Below are 13,640 nucleotides of genomic sequence, written 5' to 3'. Positions count from 1 at the left end.
TATGTATTTGGAAAAGCATCATCATATTGTCAATTTAGGAGCTAATTTGTATTTTGATATTTACCTAGTCAGCTCGCGTTGCCATAACAAAATACCATACTGATTGTTTAAACAACAGAAATTAATTTCTCACAGTCCTGGAACTGCGGGATCCAAGACCAGGGTGCTGACCAGTTTGGTCAGTTTTGGTCTGGTGAGGGCTCTCTTCTTGGCTCGAACATGGCTGCCATGTGTGCTTACATGGCCTTTCTCTCATACATGTGTGTGTAGAAACAGAAAGAGAGGGAGAGAGAGAAAACTCTCTGGTATCTTTCTTAAGGACACTTTCTTTTTTTTTTTAATTTTTTTTTTTTTTAACGTTTATTTATTTTTGAGACAGGGAGAGACAGAGCATGAACAGGGGAGAGTCAGAGAGAGGGAGACACAGAATCTGAAGCAGGCTCCCGGCTCTGAGCTGTCAGCACAGAGCCCGACTTGGGGGTAGAACTCACAGACCGCGAGATCATGACCTGAGCCGAAGTCGGCCGCTTAAAAGAGCCCCACCCTCATGACCTCATCTAACTCCAGTTTATCTCCCAGAGGCCCCATCTCCATGTATCATCACAGTGGTGGTTACAGCTTCAACATAAGAATTTGTTGGGAGGGAGAGACATGATTCAGTCTATAGCAGGTATTAATATACATTTAAATATGTATTTATACAGTACAAGAAGTTGCTTACTGTGGAAGGACAAAAAATAGGAATCTTTGACAGATTTATTTCTGGTTCCTTGGCTGGGGCAACTGCACAGACTATTATTTATCCTATGGAGGTAAGTACCACTCTGAAGTCTGACTGTGTGGGTGCTATTTGTTTAATTATCTACTGTTGGGTAACAAGTTACCCCCAAATTAGCAGTTTAAATTTTTTTTAAATGTTTTTATTTATTTTTGAGACAGAGAGAGACAGAGCATGAGCAGGGGAGGGGGAGAGAGAGAAGGAGACACAGAACCTGAAGCAGGCTCCAGGCTCTGAGTTGTCAGCACAGAGCCCGACGTGGGGCTAGAACTCGGGGACCGTGAGATCATGACCTGAGCCAAAGTCAGACGCTTACCCGACTGAGCCACCCAGGTGCCCCCCAAATTAGCAGTTTAAAATGGGCATTTATTATCTCAGGATTTCTGTGGGTCAGGAGTCTGGGAGTAGCTTAGTCGGGTGCCGTTGGCCCAGGGTTTCTCTGAGCCTAGAGTCAAGGTGTGGGTCAGGGTCGCAGCCACCACAGAGTTCACCTGCAGGTGAGTCTGCCTCCAAGCTTGCTCACATGTTTGTTGCTGGGCCTCCCTGTTTATTAGCTGGAGATATCAGTTCCTTATCGCAGGGACCTCTCCATAGGCTGTTTGAGTACCCCCACAACATGTAGCTGTTTTCTCCAAGTTGGTGATATGAGAGAGAGAGAGAGAGAGAGAGAGAGAGAGAGAGAGAGAGAGAATGTTTTAGCCAGCACTTAGGATGGAAGCTGCAATCTTCTGTCATTTCTGCTATATTCTGTTGGTCACACAGACCAGCCCTGGTGGAGCGTGGGAGGGGACTACACACCGTGTGAACACAAGGAGGCAGGGATAGTTGGGGCCCCTCTTGGAGGCTGGCTGCCACAGTGTTGATAAGAATTATAGCACCCATTTCCCTCCCAAGAGGTTCTGTACCATACATTTAATAATGGAACCTCAAAATTCGACTAGGGAATGGTAGTCCTAACTAGACATCCTATCATTAGAGCCTGGGGTTGGCAAACCATGTACCTGTGTAATACTTTGTATAGCCCTTTTGAGCTAAGAATGATTTTATACATTTTTTAAAAGGAGGTTAAAAAAATATGCAACAGACCTGATATTTTAGGGCTGCAAAGACTGAAATATTTACCATGAGGCCTTTGCAGGAAAAGTTTGCCAACTCTTGCTTTAGAGCGAGAATAATATTACAGATGTGGCTATCTTTATTGGTAGGACAAAGGGGTTTTCAGCATATAATAAGATCTAAGCAAAAAATACCCTTCATTTTCACCTTTGTGCTATGCATATTAATACAGCTTTCCTTGCAAGCATCTTAATATGGTTATTCATATTATTTCCCATAACCCCTTAAAAATATCCTAACGGAATACATAGTCTTCCTCTTATAGCCTCCATCTCAGTTAATAGCATCACTTTCCCACTTCTCTGCTGCCTCCCTCCTGTGTTCAAACTAGAAACACTGGGATCATCCTGTGTGCTACCATTTCCCTTACCCTCCATATCTAATTTTAAGACCTCTGTAAATTATTTTCTATTTCCTCTGCCACTACCCTCATTCAGATCCTCTTTAAAGTAAATAGGTCCTCTTGGGTGTCATCTTAGCCCTTCACTAGTCATGCTACGTGAATGATAACACATCAACAAACTAGACAGTCATTTGAGGGACACTATGTGCTGGGTATTTGTTCTCTGTAAAATACTTTGAATTCCATGATGGACTTAATATAAATAATAACATTTTGTTATATTCTTTTATAACTAGGTTATAAAAACCAGGCTGGCTGTAGGCAAAACTGGACAATATGATGGAATATTTGATTGTGCCAAGAAGATTTTGAAACATGAAGGCGTGGGAGCTTTTTACAAAGGTTATATTCCCAATTTATTAGGCATCGTACCTTATGCAGGTATAGATCTTGCTGTGTATGAGGTGAGTTTGCAGCCATGTTTTAAATCTGAAAATGTAGTTAATACAGTTCCTATTGTTAGAATTTGACTTCATATAAAGAAGCACATATATACCAGGAAATAGTTTGTGACCAGAAGCAGATTCAGGGCTGTGTTATTTAATCATTTTTTTCAAGTACCTTGAATATAAGACCCCATATGCCTGTGGTCACCTTTGTATCAGATTTCCCTGGGAATTATTTTTTAAAAATTTTTTAATGTTTATTTATTTATTTTGAAAGAGACTGCATGAGCAGGGGAGGGGCATAGAGAGAGAGGGAAAGAGAGAATCCCAAGCATGCTCTGCACTGATAGTGCAGACTTGGGCTTGAACTCACAAACCTGTGAGATCATGACCTGAACTGAAATCAAGCGTTGGAAGCTTAGTAACTGACTGAGCCGCCCAGGTGCCTCTCCCTGCAACTTATTTTTATTAATGAAGCGAGCAAACTCACATTCAAGTATAGTTATTCAGCTGAGAAGATGGTATTAAGGATTTTTTTTTGAGGGGAGACAAAATAAGCAAGAAGGGCGCATTTTCTTTATTTGTTAAAATCTGACATTGATAAAGCTGAGAGACTGATGTATATGGCACAGATTCACCCCTGGTACTGAAAAGACAACTTAGACTACAAATCTTGGGTCAGCTCTGCCATTGAACCGTTTAATAACTTATGAATCTGACAAACAGTTTCAGTTTTTGCCTTTGAAAACCTGAAGTTCTGGTCGGGGAGATAGGCAGACTACTAAAGCATAGTGTGGTTAGCTGTGCTGTGATAGAAGTAAGCCTGGGCGCATTTGGAAGGGACCCCACCTATAGCTGAGAGGAAGGGTGGCATGTGTAATGAAAGTTTTCTTAGAGGACTTTACCGTTTTTTCTAAACAGATTTATTAGGATATAATTTACATGCCATACATTTCATTCATATAAAGTGTACAGTTCAGTGGCCTTTAGAATTTAAAATTTAATTTAAAATTGTGGTAAAATGTATGTAACATAAAATTTGTCATTTTTAACCATCCTGAAGGGTATAGTTCAGGGATATTAATTACATTCACAATACTGTGTTCCATCCCCACTATTTCCAGTGTTTGTTTCATAATCCCAAACATAAACTCTGTATCTGTTGTGAAATAACTCCCCACTCTCCCCTCCTCCCAGCCCCGGGTCACCTCTAATCTACTTTCTGTCTATATGAATTTGCCTATTCTAGTTATTTCATACAAGTAGAATCATGTATTCTACCAGGGAATCATGTCCCTTTTTGTCTGGCTTATTTCATTTAGTATAATGTTTTCAGGGTTCATCCATGTTGTAGCGTATCAGAACTTCACTCCTATTGGCTGAATAAGATTCCATTGTATGTATATACCACATCTTGCTTATCTGTTCATCTGTTGGTGGGTACTTGGCTCATTTCTGTTTTTTGGCTATTATGAATAATGCTACAGTGAACATTGGGGTACAGGTATCTTGTCAAGTCTCTGCTTTCAATTCCTTTGGGTATATACTGAGGCATAGAATTGCTGGGTCCTATGGTAATTCTATGTTAAGCTTTTTGAGGAACTGTCAAACTGGTTTCCATGGTTATACCCTATTTCATTCCTACCAACAGTATACAAGAACTCTAATTTTTCTACATCCTTGCTAACACTTGATAGCTTCTGTTTGTTTATTTTATTTATTTAATTTTTTTTAACATTTATATTTATTTTTGTGATAGAGAGAGATAGAGCATGAGCGGGGGAGGGAGAGAGAGAGGGAGACACAGAATCTGAAGTAGGGTCCAGGGTCTGAGCTGTCAGCACAGAGCCCAATGTGGGGCTCAAACTTGTCAACTGCAAGATCATGACCTGAGCCGAAGTCAGATGCTCAACCGACTGACCCACCCAGGTGCCCCTGTTTGTTTTTTTTAAATAGTGGCCATCCTAACAGAGATGAGGCAGTGTCTCATTATGCTTTTGACTTTCATTTCTCAGATGATAAGCGATGTTGAAGATCTTTTCATACATTTACTGTCCATTTATATATATTTTGGAGAAATGTCTATCCAAATTTTTGCCAATTTTGTTGAAGTATAGTTGATACACAATGTTATGCTAATTGTAGGTGTACAACGTGGTGATTTGACAACTCTGTGTGTTATGTTCACCAGTAGTGTCACCTGTCATCTGTCACCATACAACACTATTATAATACCATTAGCTATATTGCCTATGCTGTACCTTTCATCCTTGTGACTTATTTATTCCATACTGTGCTTCCCACTCCTCTTCATCCATTTTGCCCATCCCCCAGTCCTCCACCCTTTTACAACTATCAGTTTGTTCTCTGTATTTGAGAGTCTGTTTCTGCGCACCTGGGTGGCTCCGTCAGTTGAACTGCCAACTCTTTTTTTTTTTTTTTTTTTTTAACGTTTATTTTTGAGACAGAAAGAGACAGAGAATGAACAGGGGAGGGGCAGAGAGAGAGGGAGACACAGAAACTGAAGCAGGCTCCAGTCTCTGAGCTGTCAGCACAGAGCCCGACGCGTGGCTAGAACTCACGGACTGCAAGATCATGACCTGAGCCGAAGTCGGCCGCTTAACCGACTGAGCCACCCAGGCGCCCCAGAACTGCCAACTCTTGATTTTGGCTCAGGTCATGATTTCACATGGGAAATCGAGCCCTGTGGGATCGAACCCTGTGTCAGGCTGTAAGCTGACAGCGTGGAGCCTGCTTGGGATTCTCTGATTCTCTCTCTCCTCTCTCTCTCTTTGCTCCTTCCTGCTCGTGCACTCTTTCTCTCTCTCAGAATAAATAAATAAACATTAAAAAGTCTGTATCTGCCTTTTGTTGTTGTTTTTTTTTCATTTGTTTTGCTTTTTAGATTCTACATATAAATGAAATCATGTGGTAAGCGTCTTTCTCTGTATGACTTATTTCACTTAATACCCTCATAATACTCTCTAGGTCCATTCATGTTGTTGCAAATGGCAAGATCTTATTATTTTTTATGGCTGAGTAATATTCCATTGTATGTGTGTGTATGTATGAATGTATATATGTGTGTATATGCCTGTGCACATGAACACACACACAGAGTATCTGTTCTATCCATTTATCTGTCCATGGACACTTAGGTTGCTTCCATATCTTAGCTAGTATAGATAATGCTGCAGTAAACATACGGGTACATATATCTTTTTGAATTAGTCTTTTCATTTTCCTTGGGTAAATACCCAGTAGTGGTATTGCTGGATGATATGGTTGTTCCACTTTTATTTTTTCAAGAAACCTCTGTACTGTTTTCCACAGTGGCCATACCAATTGGCATTCCTACTAATGGTGCATGAAGGTTCCTTTTGCCCCACATCCTCACCAACACTTGTTATTTCTTGTCTTTTTTATTCCATTCTGACAGGTATAAAGTGATATCTCATTATGGTTTTGATTTGTATTTCCCTGATGATTAGTGATGTTGAGCATCTTTTCATATATCTGTTGCCTTTACCCATTTTTAATTTTTTTAATTGTTGTTGTGGAGTTATAGGAGTTCTTTATATATTTTGGGTGTTAATCCTTATCAGTTGTGTGGTTTGCAAATATATTCTCCCATTCCATAGATTGCCTTTTCACCTGCTGATTGTTTCCTTTGCTGCACAGAAGATTTTAAATTGGTGAAATTCATTTATCTATTTTTGCTTTTGTTGCCCGTGCTTTTGACATCATGTCCAAGAAATCATTGCCGAATTCAGTATCCTGAAACATTTAACCTGTGTTTTCTCCTAGAAGTTTTATAGTATTAGGTCTTATGTTTGGGTCTTTAATCCATTTTGAGTTAACTTTTGTACATGGTGTAAGGTAAAGGTCCAACTTTATTTTTTGCATATGGATATTCAGTTTTCCCCACACCATTTGTTAAAGAGACTGTTCTTTCTCCAGTGTGTAGTCTTGGCATCCTTGTTGATGATCATTTGGCCATATATTCAACAATTTATTTCTGGGCTCTCTGTTTTTGTTCCATTGATCTATATATCTGTCTTTACGGCAGTACCACACCATCTGACTACTGTTGCTTTGTAGTATCTATTTAAATAAGGGAGTATGAGGCCTCCAAGTTTATTCTTTTTTTCTAAGGTTATTTTGGCCGTTGGGGTCTCTTGAGATTCCATATGAATTTTAGGATGGTTTTCTCTTTTTCTTCAAAAAATACCTTTAGGATTTGAGTAGGCATTGCATTGAATCCTTAGATTGCTTTAAGTAGTGTATTACTATGCTTGTGCTACCATAACAATAATTTTCCCACGTATGTGCATAGATTCTTATACTTAAAATATTGTATATTTAAAAAGTAGGTTAGCATATGTATTTTATACAGTTACTCTCAATCATCGCCTTCTAATGGAATTACAAGGATATAGGATGACAGGGAAAAAGGCATGGCCAGGGATCAGTACACTTGATTCTGCACTCTTGTTAAAAATAACTCCACTGAGATTCATTTTCCTCATTCTAAAATTGGAAGAATAGCTCCACATCAGGGAAAGGACTAAATGAAATAACATGTATGTAAAGTACACAATTAGATGCAGTTAGTAGAATTACATTGTTTTTATTAATACCATTGGAAATGTGCTTGAGGTCCTACATTTGGAGTGCTGTTGATCTTAACATTTGTTCAGAAGAAAAGGAGCAACCTGTGCAAAGCTCATGTGTTCTGAATCCCCAGTGGCTACCACACCTGTGTGCGGAGCTGCTGCCTCTTCCAGTGACTGCCGCTGCTGGGAACGTGTTACCTGATCTCACAGATGTGCGGCCTGTCTCTCATAAGGATGAGGGTGTCTGTGAAAATGTTCATGTTGAGCGAAAGCAGTTGTAATGTTAGTTGTTCACTGTTTTTCTTCTCTTCTGTTTCTCTGGCAGCTCTTGAAGTCCTACTGGCTGGATAATTATGCCAAAGACTCTGTAAACCCTGGAGTCATCGTGTTGCTGGGATGTGGCATCGTATCTAGTACTTGCGGTCAGTTGGCCAGCTACCCCTTGGCTTTGGTGAAAACACGCATGCAGGCCCAAGGTGAGGTTTTTTTTAATGTTTTTATTTATTTATTTTGAGAGAGTGCATGCATGCATGCGTACGTGTGCATGAGTAGGGAAAGGACAGAGGGAGAGGAAGAGAGAGAATCCCAAGCAGACTTCACGCTCAGCACAGAGCCCGATGTGGGGCTCAATCCCACTACTGTGAGATCGTGACCTGAGCTGAAATCAACAGTCAGAAGCTTAACTGACTGAGCCACCCAGGTGCCCCTCAAGGTGAGTTTTTGATGGATGAATGATGCTGATAAAAGTACTCTATCAGCAACATGCTTTTCGAGCTTCAGGTTCTCCTGAGGTAGCAGAATATGCTTTTCAGATAGTATTTCACAAGCTTTATTTATTTATTTTTTTCATTACTGCCTCCCTAGGGAACCCTTTCATAAATTATTTTTCTAATCACCCCTCTTCATGAAATTTTAATATCACAAATACACTCACATGTACTCTGTGTATATCTGCATTTTATGGGTAAACAGCGAGATTTGGTTTTGCCCATATTGAGAATGCATGTTTTAAGAGTATATAAGCTTAAGTATCTAGACGGATTTGGGTTCAGACCTCGTTGGATTTTCCTCTTTGCCCAAACCTCTTTGGATTTTCCTTTACTCATCTGTAAATGGGAATGAGAACTGTGCATTGTTGTGAGAATTGGTAACAATATATGTAAAGCACCTGGCCTTTGGCAAATTGTTGGTAAATGGTGGCTGGAATTGTTTGCTCTTATTGGACCCTACAACTTTTGAACGTGTGGGATCCCTTCTCACTGTGACCCTGTCCTCTCCCTTGGCTTTGATTATACTGTGTACCCTGGCTTTTCTACCATCTTATTGATTATTCTCTATTCTTAAAAGATTTGCTGGCTTTTATTGCTATTTAAAGTATGTAGCGCATGCCTTTCTTTCCTTTTTTTGCTCTTTGCTGGCCAGTCTCACTCACCTACTATCATTTCTTTAAACAGTACCTCCCGGGTATCTACAGCTCTATTCCCAGTCTCTCCTCCAAGTACCAACCACCCCACTGCCCCCAACCAAGTGGTCACTCGTTAAGTAACCAATACTTTCAGAGCCATTGTCAGGTGCTGGACACTCTGCCAGATGCTAGGGTTAGAGCAGTCCACAAGTCAGATGTGGTCCCTGCCATTGTGGAGTGTAAAAGACACACTTGCAGCAAGTAAACAAACTCGTTAAATCACCTCCCCTTTGTCAGGGGAGTACAGAGCAAGGGACTCTAACCTTACTTGGGAGCCAGAGGACATTGTCATTTAAGTTCAACCTGGAAAGACAGGTGGAAGTTAGCTGGTCAAAGGTGGGGTGAGGTAGAAAAGAAAGAGCCTTACAGCCTGAGGAAAAGCATATGTGAAGGCACTGAGGCAGGAGAAAATGGGGTCCATTTGAGGAGCTGAAAGAAAATCATATGCCTGGAGAGAAAAATGGAAAGTAGTAACTAAATATTTCATTTGTATTCTCTCATTTAACCATCACAACCATCTTTGGGATTGATACTAGTATTACCTGTATTTTACAGGTGAATAACTGGGGCAAAAAGAGATAAAGTAACTTCCATAAGGTTATACATTGGTAAATAGTGGAGCTAGACTTCAAACCCAGCCAGTCTGATTGAAACCTTCATCTGGCAAGTCCCCCTCTCCCATCTACCAACTCCAATCCAGTCCTCTCGTGGCTGATAGACCTATGTTTCTTTTTTTAAAGATTTTATTTTTAAGTAATCACTACACTCAAAATGGGGCTCAGACTCAAACCCCAGACTCAGGAGTCACACGCTCCTCCAACTGAGCTGGCCAGGCACCCAGATCTGTTGTTTTTAAAGTCAAGGTGTGTTCACTTGATTCCTGTTCAGAAATCTTTGTGACTCTTCACTGTCCTCAGAATAAATTCCCAAGTTCTTAGTGGGAATTTCAAAGCCTTTAGTAATCTGGCCCCACTTTATTTTTTCTCCTCCTCTCCATTTCCCCACCCCTGCCTCACTCACCTCCAGCGCTGGATACCCTCTGTGTAATAACCACATCAGCAGTCCCCATGTAGTGCCCCCATGTGCCCTCACTTTTCTTTGTGGTGTCAGCAGCATGGGCTTTCCCTTCCTCCCTTTCTTGACTCTTGAGGCCATTTTCAAGGCCCAGGAACCCTACATTTTCTTAAGCTCCTCAAAGTGTTCCATGCTCCCCTTAATTCCAAGGATTGATCTACTCTCTTTTCAGTGCTTGGTTAATGAGGAGGGCTGGCCATGGCAGTGTGGGGTGGTAGAAAGTGTGTGAACTTTGGAGTCAGAAAGACTGTCTACTCTTAGCTCCCCGCCACTTGCTGGCTAAGTATATTAGGCCAAGTTTCTCCATCTTCCTAAACCTCCAATTCCTCATTTATAAAATAGGTATGATACTTACCTTGCAGGATTGGTATATAAAGTAATAAAGCCAGTATCTAACCCATAGCAATTACTGAACTAATAACTGTTGTTACCATTGTTACCGTAATTACGGAACTCACTATTAGGTGCCATGCAAGGAGATTTATATATAAAGGGATACTTTATATATTCTAGAATATCATTCAGAGTCACAAATACAACATATTTGAATATTAAATTAGCCTTGTTTCTTTCTTTCTTTATTTCTTTCTTTTTTCTTTTCTTCTTTTCCTAGCCATGTTAGAAGGAACCAAACAAATGAACATGGTTGGCCTCTTTCGACGAATAATTTCCAAAGAAGGAATACCAGGACTTTACAGAGGCATCACCCCAAACTTCATGAAGGTGCTCCCTGCTGTGGGCATCAGTTATGTGGTTTATGAAAATATGAAGCAAACTTTAAGAGTAACCCAGAAATGACATGTTGAAATTTTTGCTTTAGGGTGATTATTGAAATTTTCATTAGTCCTCTGGAGTGACTTTTACCACCTAGAATTACAGGTCTATGGCAAAAGAAACCATATATTTGTCACAAAAAGGAAGAGCATATCAATGATTACTTCAAATATTTGGGTCAATTTTATATATACAGAAATGTTAAAAATCATAGTTTTGATAAGCTCATACAATTTTGAATAGGCCACAAAATTGTATTTTATCTTTTCATATTAGTGCCTTTCGACAAAGCTATGCCCTGAGTCCTAAATCTGAAAAAATGTATTGCTTGAATTAAATTTGTTTTGTGTAGTAATTATAAATCACTAATCTTTATTTTGGTTGGTTCAAGTTTATGCCAGTTCCTTAATACTTAAATGTCTTTTTCTAAAAAAACAAAATGATCAGAAAACCTTGAAATTTAAGTTGTTTAATGTATTTTGAATGTCTTTGTAGACTTCTTAAAATTTCCTTGTGGAACCATTAATAGAAAATCATTGCATGAAAACATACCTTACAGCAGCCAAGTAAGTACAGGGCTTATATCACTGTGTTTCTTTAAGCTGAATGAGAATGAACTGAAGTGGCAGAATTCCAGGGCATGCAAATAACTCTAGTCCATTTACATTTTTTGTATAAGGAGAAGTGATGAAACAGTATTTACTTCAATGTGCCCCTTTCCATTTTCCTTGCACTGTTATTTGGTTCCTGGAGTGACACACTGATTGCCAGTATATTGCTGTTAAATTATCAATGCAAGGCAACTTATTTGAAAGATTCTATTTATTCTGTCATTGCTTTGAAAAGCACCAGGAAGCACAACCTTTTACCTATATCAGCATCTGCAGAACAGCTGTCTTATCTTTGTCCTCCTTTGTTTCCTACTTGAATCAGATTCTCTTTTAATCAGGAAGGCTTCTAGGGAGCATTCTTGGTAATCGAACATTTCTTAATTATGTCAAGTAGGTTGATCATGGGTGAATGACATCTTCATTTCCCCCTCAGTGTTGAATTTGTTTGAACCTACAATTCTCAACTTGGGCAGTGCAACCCTGGGAGAATAGTGCATTTTAATAGTAGTGTATATTAATATCATATGTTAGGTACCTGTGTTTAAATGAAAGGCTCAATTTATAAACATATACATTCATATTCTCCTTTGTGCCAAGTTTTAGGAACACATTATGATGTAGAAAATTTGTAAGATTGATGGCATATTTTTATTTTACTAAAGGCATTTTTGTAGCCAATCATCTTTTTTATTTGTGTGATTAAGACTTAGACAAATATTTATTAGTTGAAGTTATTCTGTAGCTTTTTAATGTAGTTTGATTTCTAAAGATTTCGGTTATCAATTACCAACATTTTTTTGTGAAAATCTAGTGACATAATAGGCATTTATTTGAACCTACCTCTTATATTTTTTGAACAAAAGAGAAATGTTGGAGCTGTGTTTGTGAAACATATTCTAAAATATAGCTTTTAATACATTAGTTATGCCTGATAAATGTCTTGGTATTTTTATAATACCCATGATAAGCATGGAACTCTATCTTCAGGGTTGTTTGTACTTTGGAGTAATTCGTAAATGACAATATTAAGGTACATGATTAGCTTTTTCTTTTTTTACTCATAAGAATTATGGGATGAATAACTAAAATTTTAAGCTACTGAAAAAGTCATTGTTCATTATGAATTTACATTGTTTGCTATTTAACATTGTAAGGTATGAATGTGGTTTATCTGTACATCATGTATCTTTTGAAAAAATGATCTTGTGTCTTTTGAAAAGAGCCCAGAGTTGAAGATGTTTATTTCTGGTATTATTGCATATGTACTTTGCATTTCTATTAAAAAATATATATGTTTGTTTTAAAAATGATTTGTTTCCTCATTTTTAAAAAATAGGCAAAAAAGGAAAAAAAAATGGCTGTGTTACACAGCTTCTATCACTGGCAGCAGTTTGACTGATACTTTTCACATCTGACTCCATATAGTCTGCAAATATTTTCCTGAACAGCCACAGCAATTGTTGTTAATGTCATACATTTTGGCATAAGATGTTTTTCATGATGTCCAAATCCCACATTTATTAGTTAGGGTTACACCCCTGGGGGTTTATGGTGTCAAGGAGAATTCAAAATCATGGGATGACTTTTTTTTTTTTTTTTTTTTTTGTGAGAGAGAGAGAGCGAGAGAGCAGAGTAAGGGCAGAGAGAGAGGGAGAGGGAGAATCCCAAGCAGGCTCTGCATTGTCAGCACAGAGCCAGATGCAGGGGCTCAAACTTGTAGGAACTCGATCTCATGAAACATGAGATCACGACCTGAGCCAAATCAAGAGTCAGACGCTCAACTGACTAAGCTACCCAGGTGCCCCCAAAATCATAGGACTTCTTGACACATCTTGGTGGAGTATCAGTTTGTCTTCAAGCTGTGGGAAGCAAAGCTAAGTAAGTTTAGTGGTGATTAAAACACTTTTTTACAGTGCAGATTACAATTAAATACAAAATTTTATTTTAAAAAATAAAATAATAAAACATAAGACTGCAAAGACATTTCTGTGCTCCAACTCAGATGCCACTCAGACTCCAAGAATAAACATATGAACCCTCCTCTGTTTTCAGGAACCCTTGGTTAGAAAAATGCTGCTGCATTTACTTCTCAACCTTGTATCCACATCAAGAGAAGCTTCATGTAAACAGGGATCATATTTTATGCTATTTTATACTTTGAGCTTTATATCAGGACACATGTATAAAAGTATGTCCTGGTTTACTTCTCTCCAGATAGGAATTTTACTTGCCCTTTTGTTCTTATGGAATTTTCTTTTTTCTTTTCTTTTCTTTTCTTTTCTTTTCTTTTCTTTTCTTTTCTTTTCTTTTCTTTTTTCTTTCTTTCTTTCTTTCTTTCTTTCTTTCTTTCTTTCTTTCTTTCTTTCTAGATGTGCACCACAGGAGTATTGATATTTGTGGGGACGAGCAAGCAGCAA

The 13,640-nt window shown here is 38.7% G+C and overlaps 1 protein-coding gene across 1 annotated transcript in view; it reads left to right on the top strand.

The window, feature by feature from the left end:
* SLC25A24 (solute carrier family 25 member 24) overlaps positions 1-12,533 on the top strand; it is a 54,821-nt gene extending 42,288 nt beyond the window's left edge. The window contains exons 7-10 of the mRNA XM_043575718.1: positions 705-812; positions 2,534-2,701; positions 7,625-7,775; positions 10,452-12,533. Coding sequence (XP_043431653.1) covers positions 705-812; positions 2,534-2,701; positions 7,625-7,775; positions 10,452-10,636 — 612 coding nt within the window. The 3' untranslated portion in view covers positions 10,637-12,533. The remainder of the gene's footprint in view (positions 1-704; positions 813-2,533; positions 2,702-7,624; positions 7,776-10,451) is intronic.
* The last annotated feature ends 1,107 nt before the right edge of the window (positions 12,534-13,640 follow it).

The sequence above is a fragment of the Prionailurus bengalensis genome, chromosome C1 (assembly GCF_016509475.1).
Source record: "Prionailurus bengalensis isolate Pbe53 chromosome C1, Fcat_Pben_1.1_paternal_pri, whole genome shotgun sequence".
Classification (NCBI taxonomy): domain Eukaryota; kingdom Metazoa; phylum Chordata; class Mammalia; order Carnivora; family Felidae; genus Prionailurus; species Prionailurus bengalensis.
The sequence above is the reverse complement of the archived record's forward strand: the minus strand, read 5'-3'. Positions and strand labels throughout refer to the sequence as shown.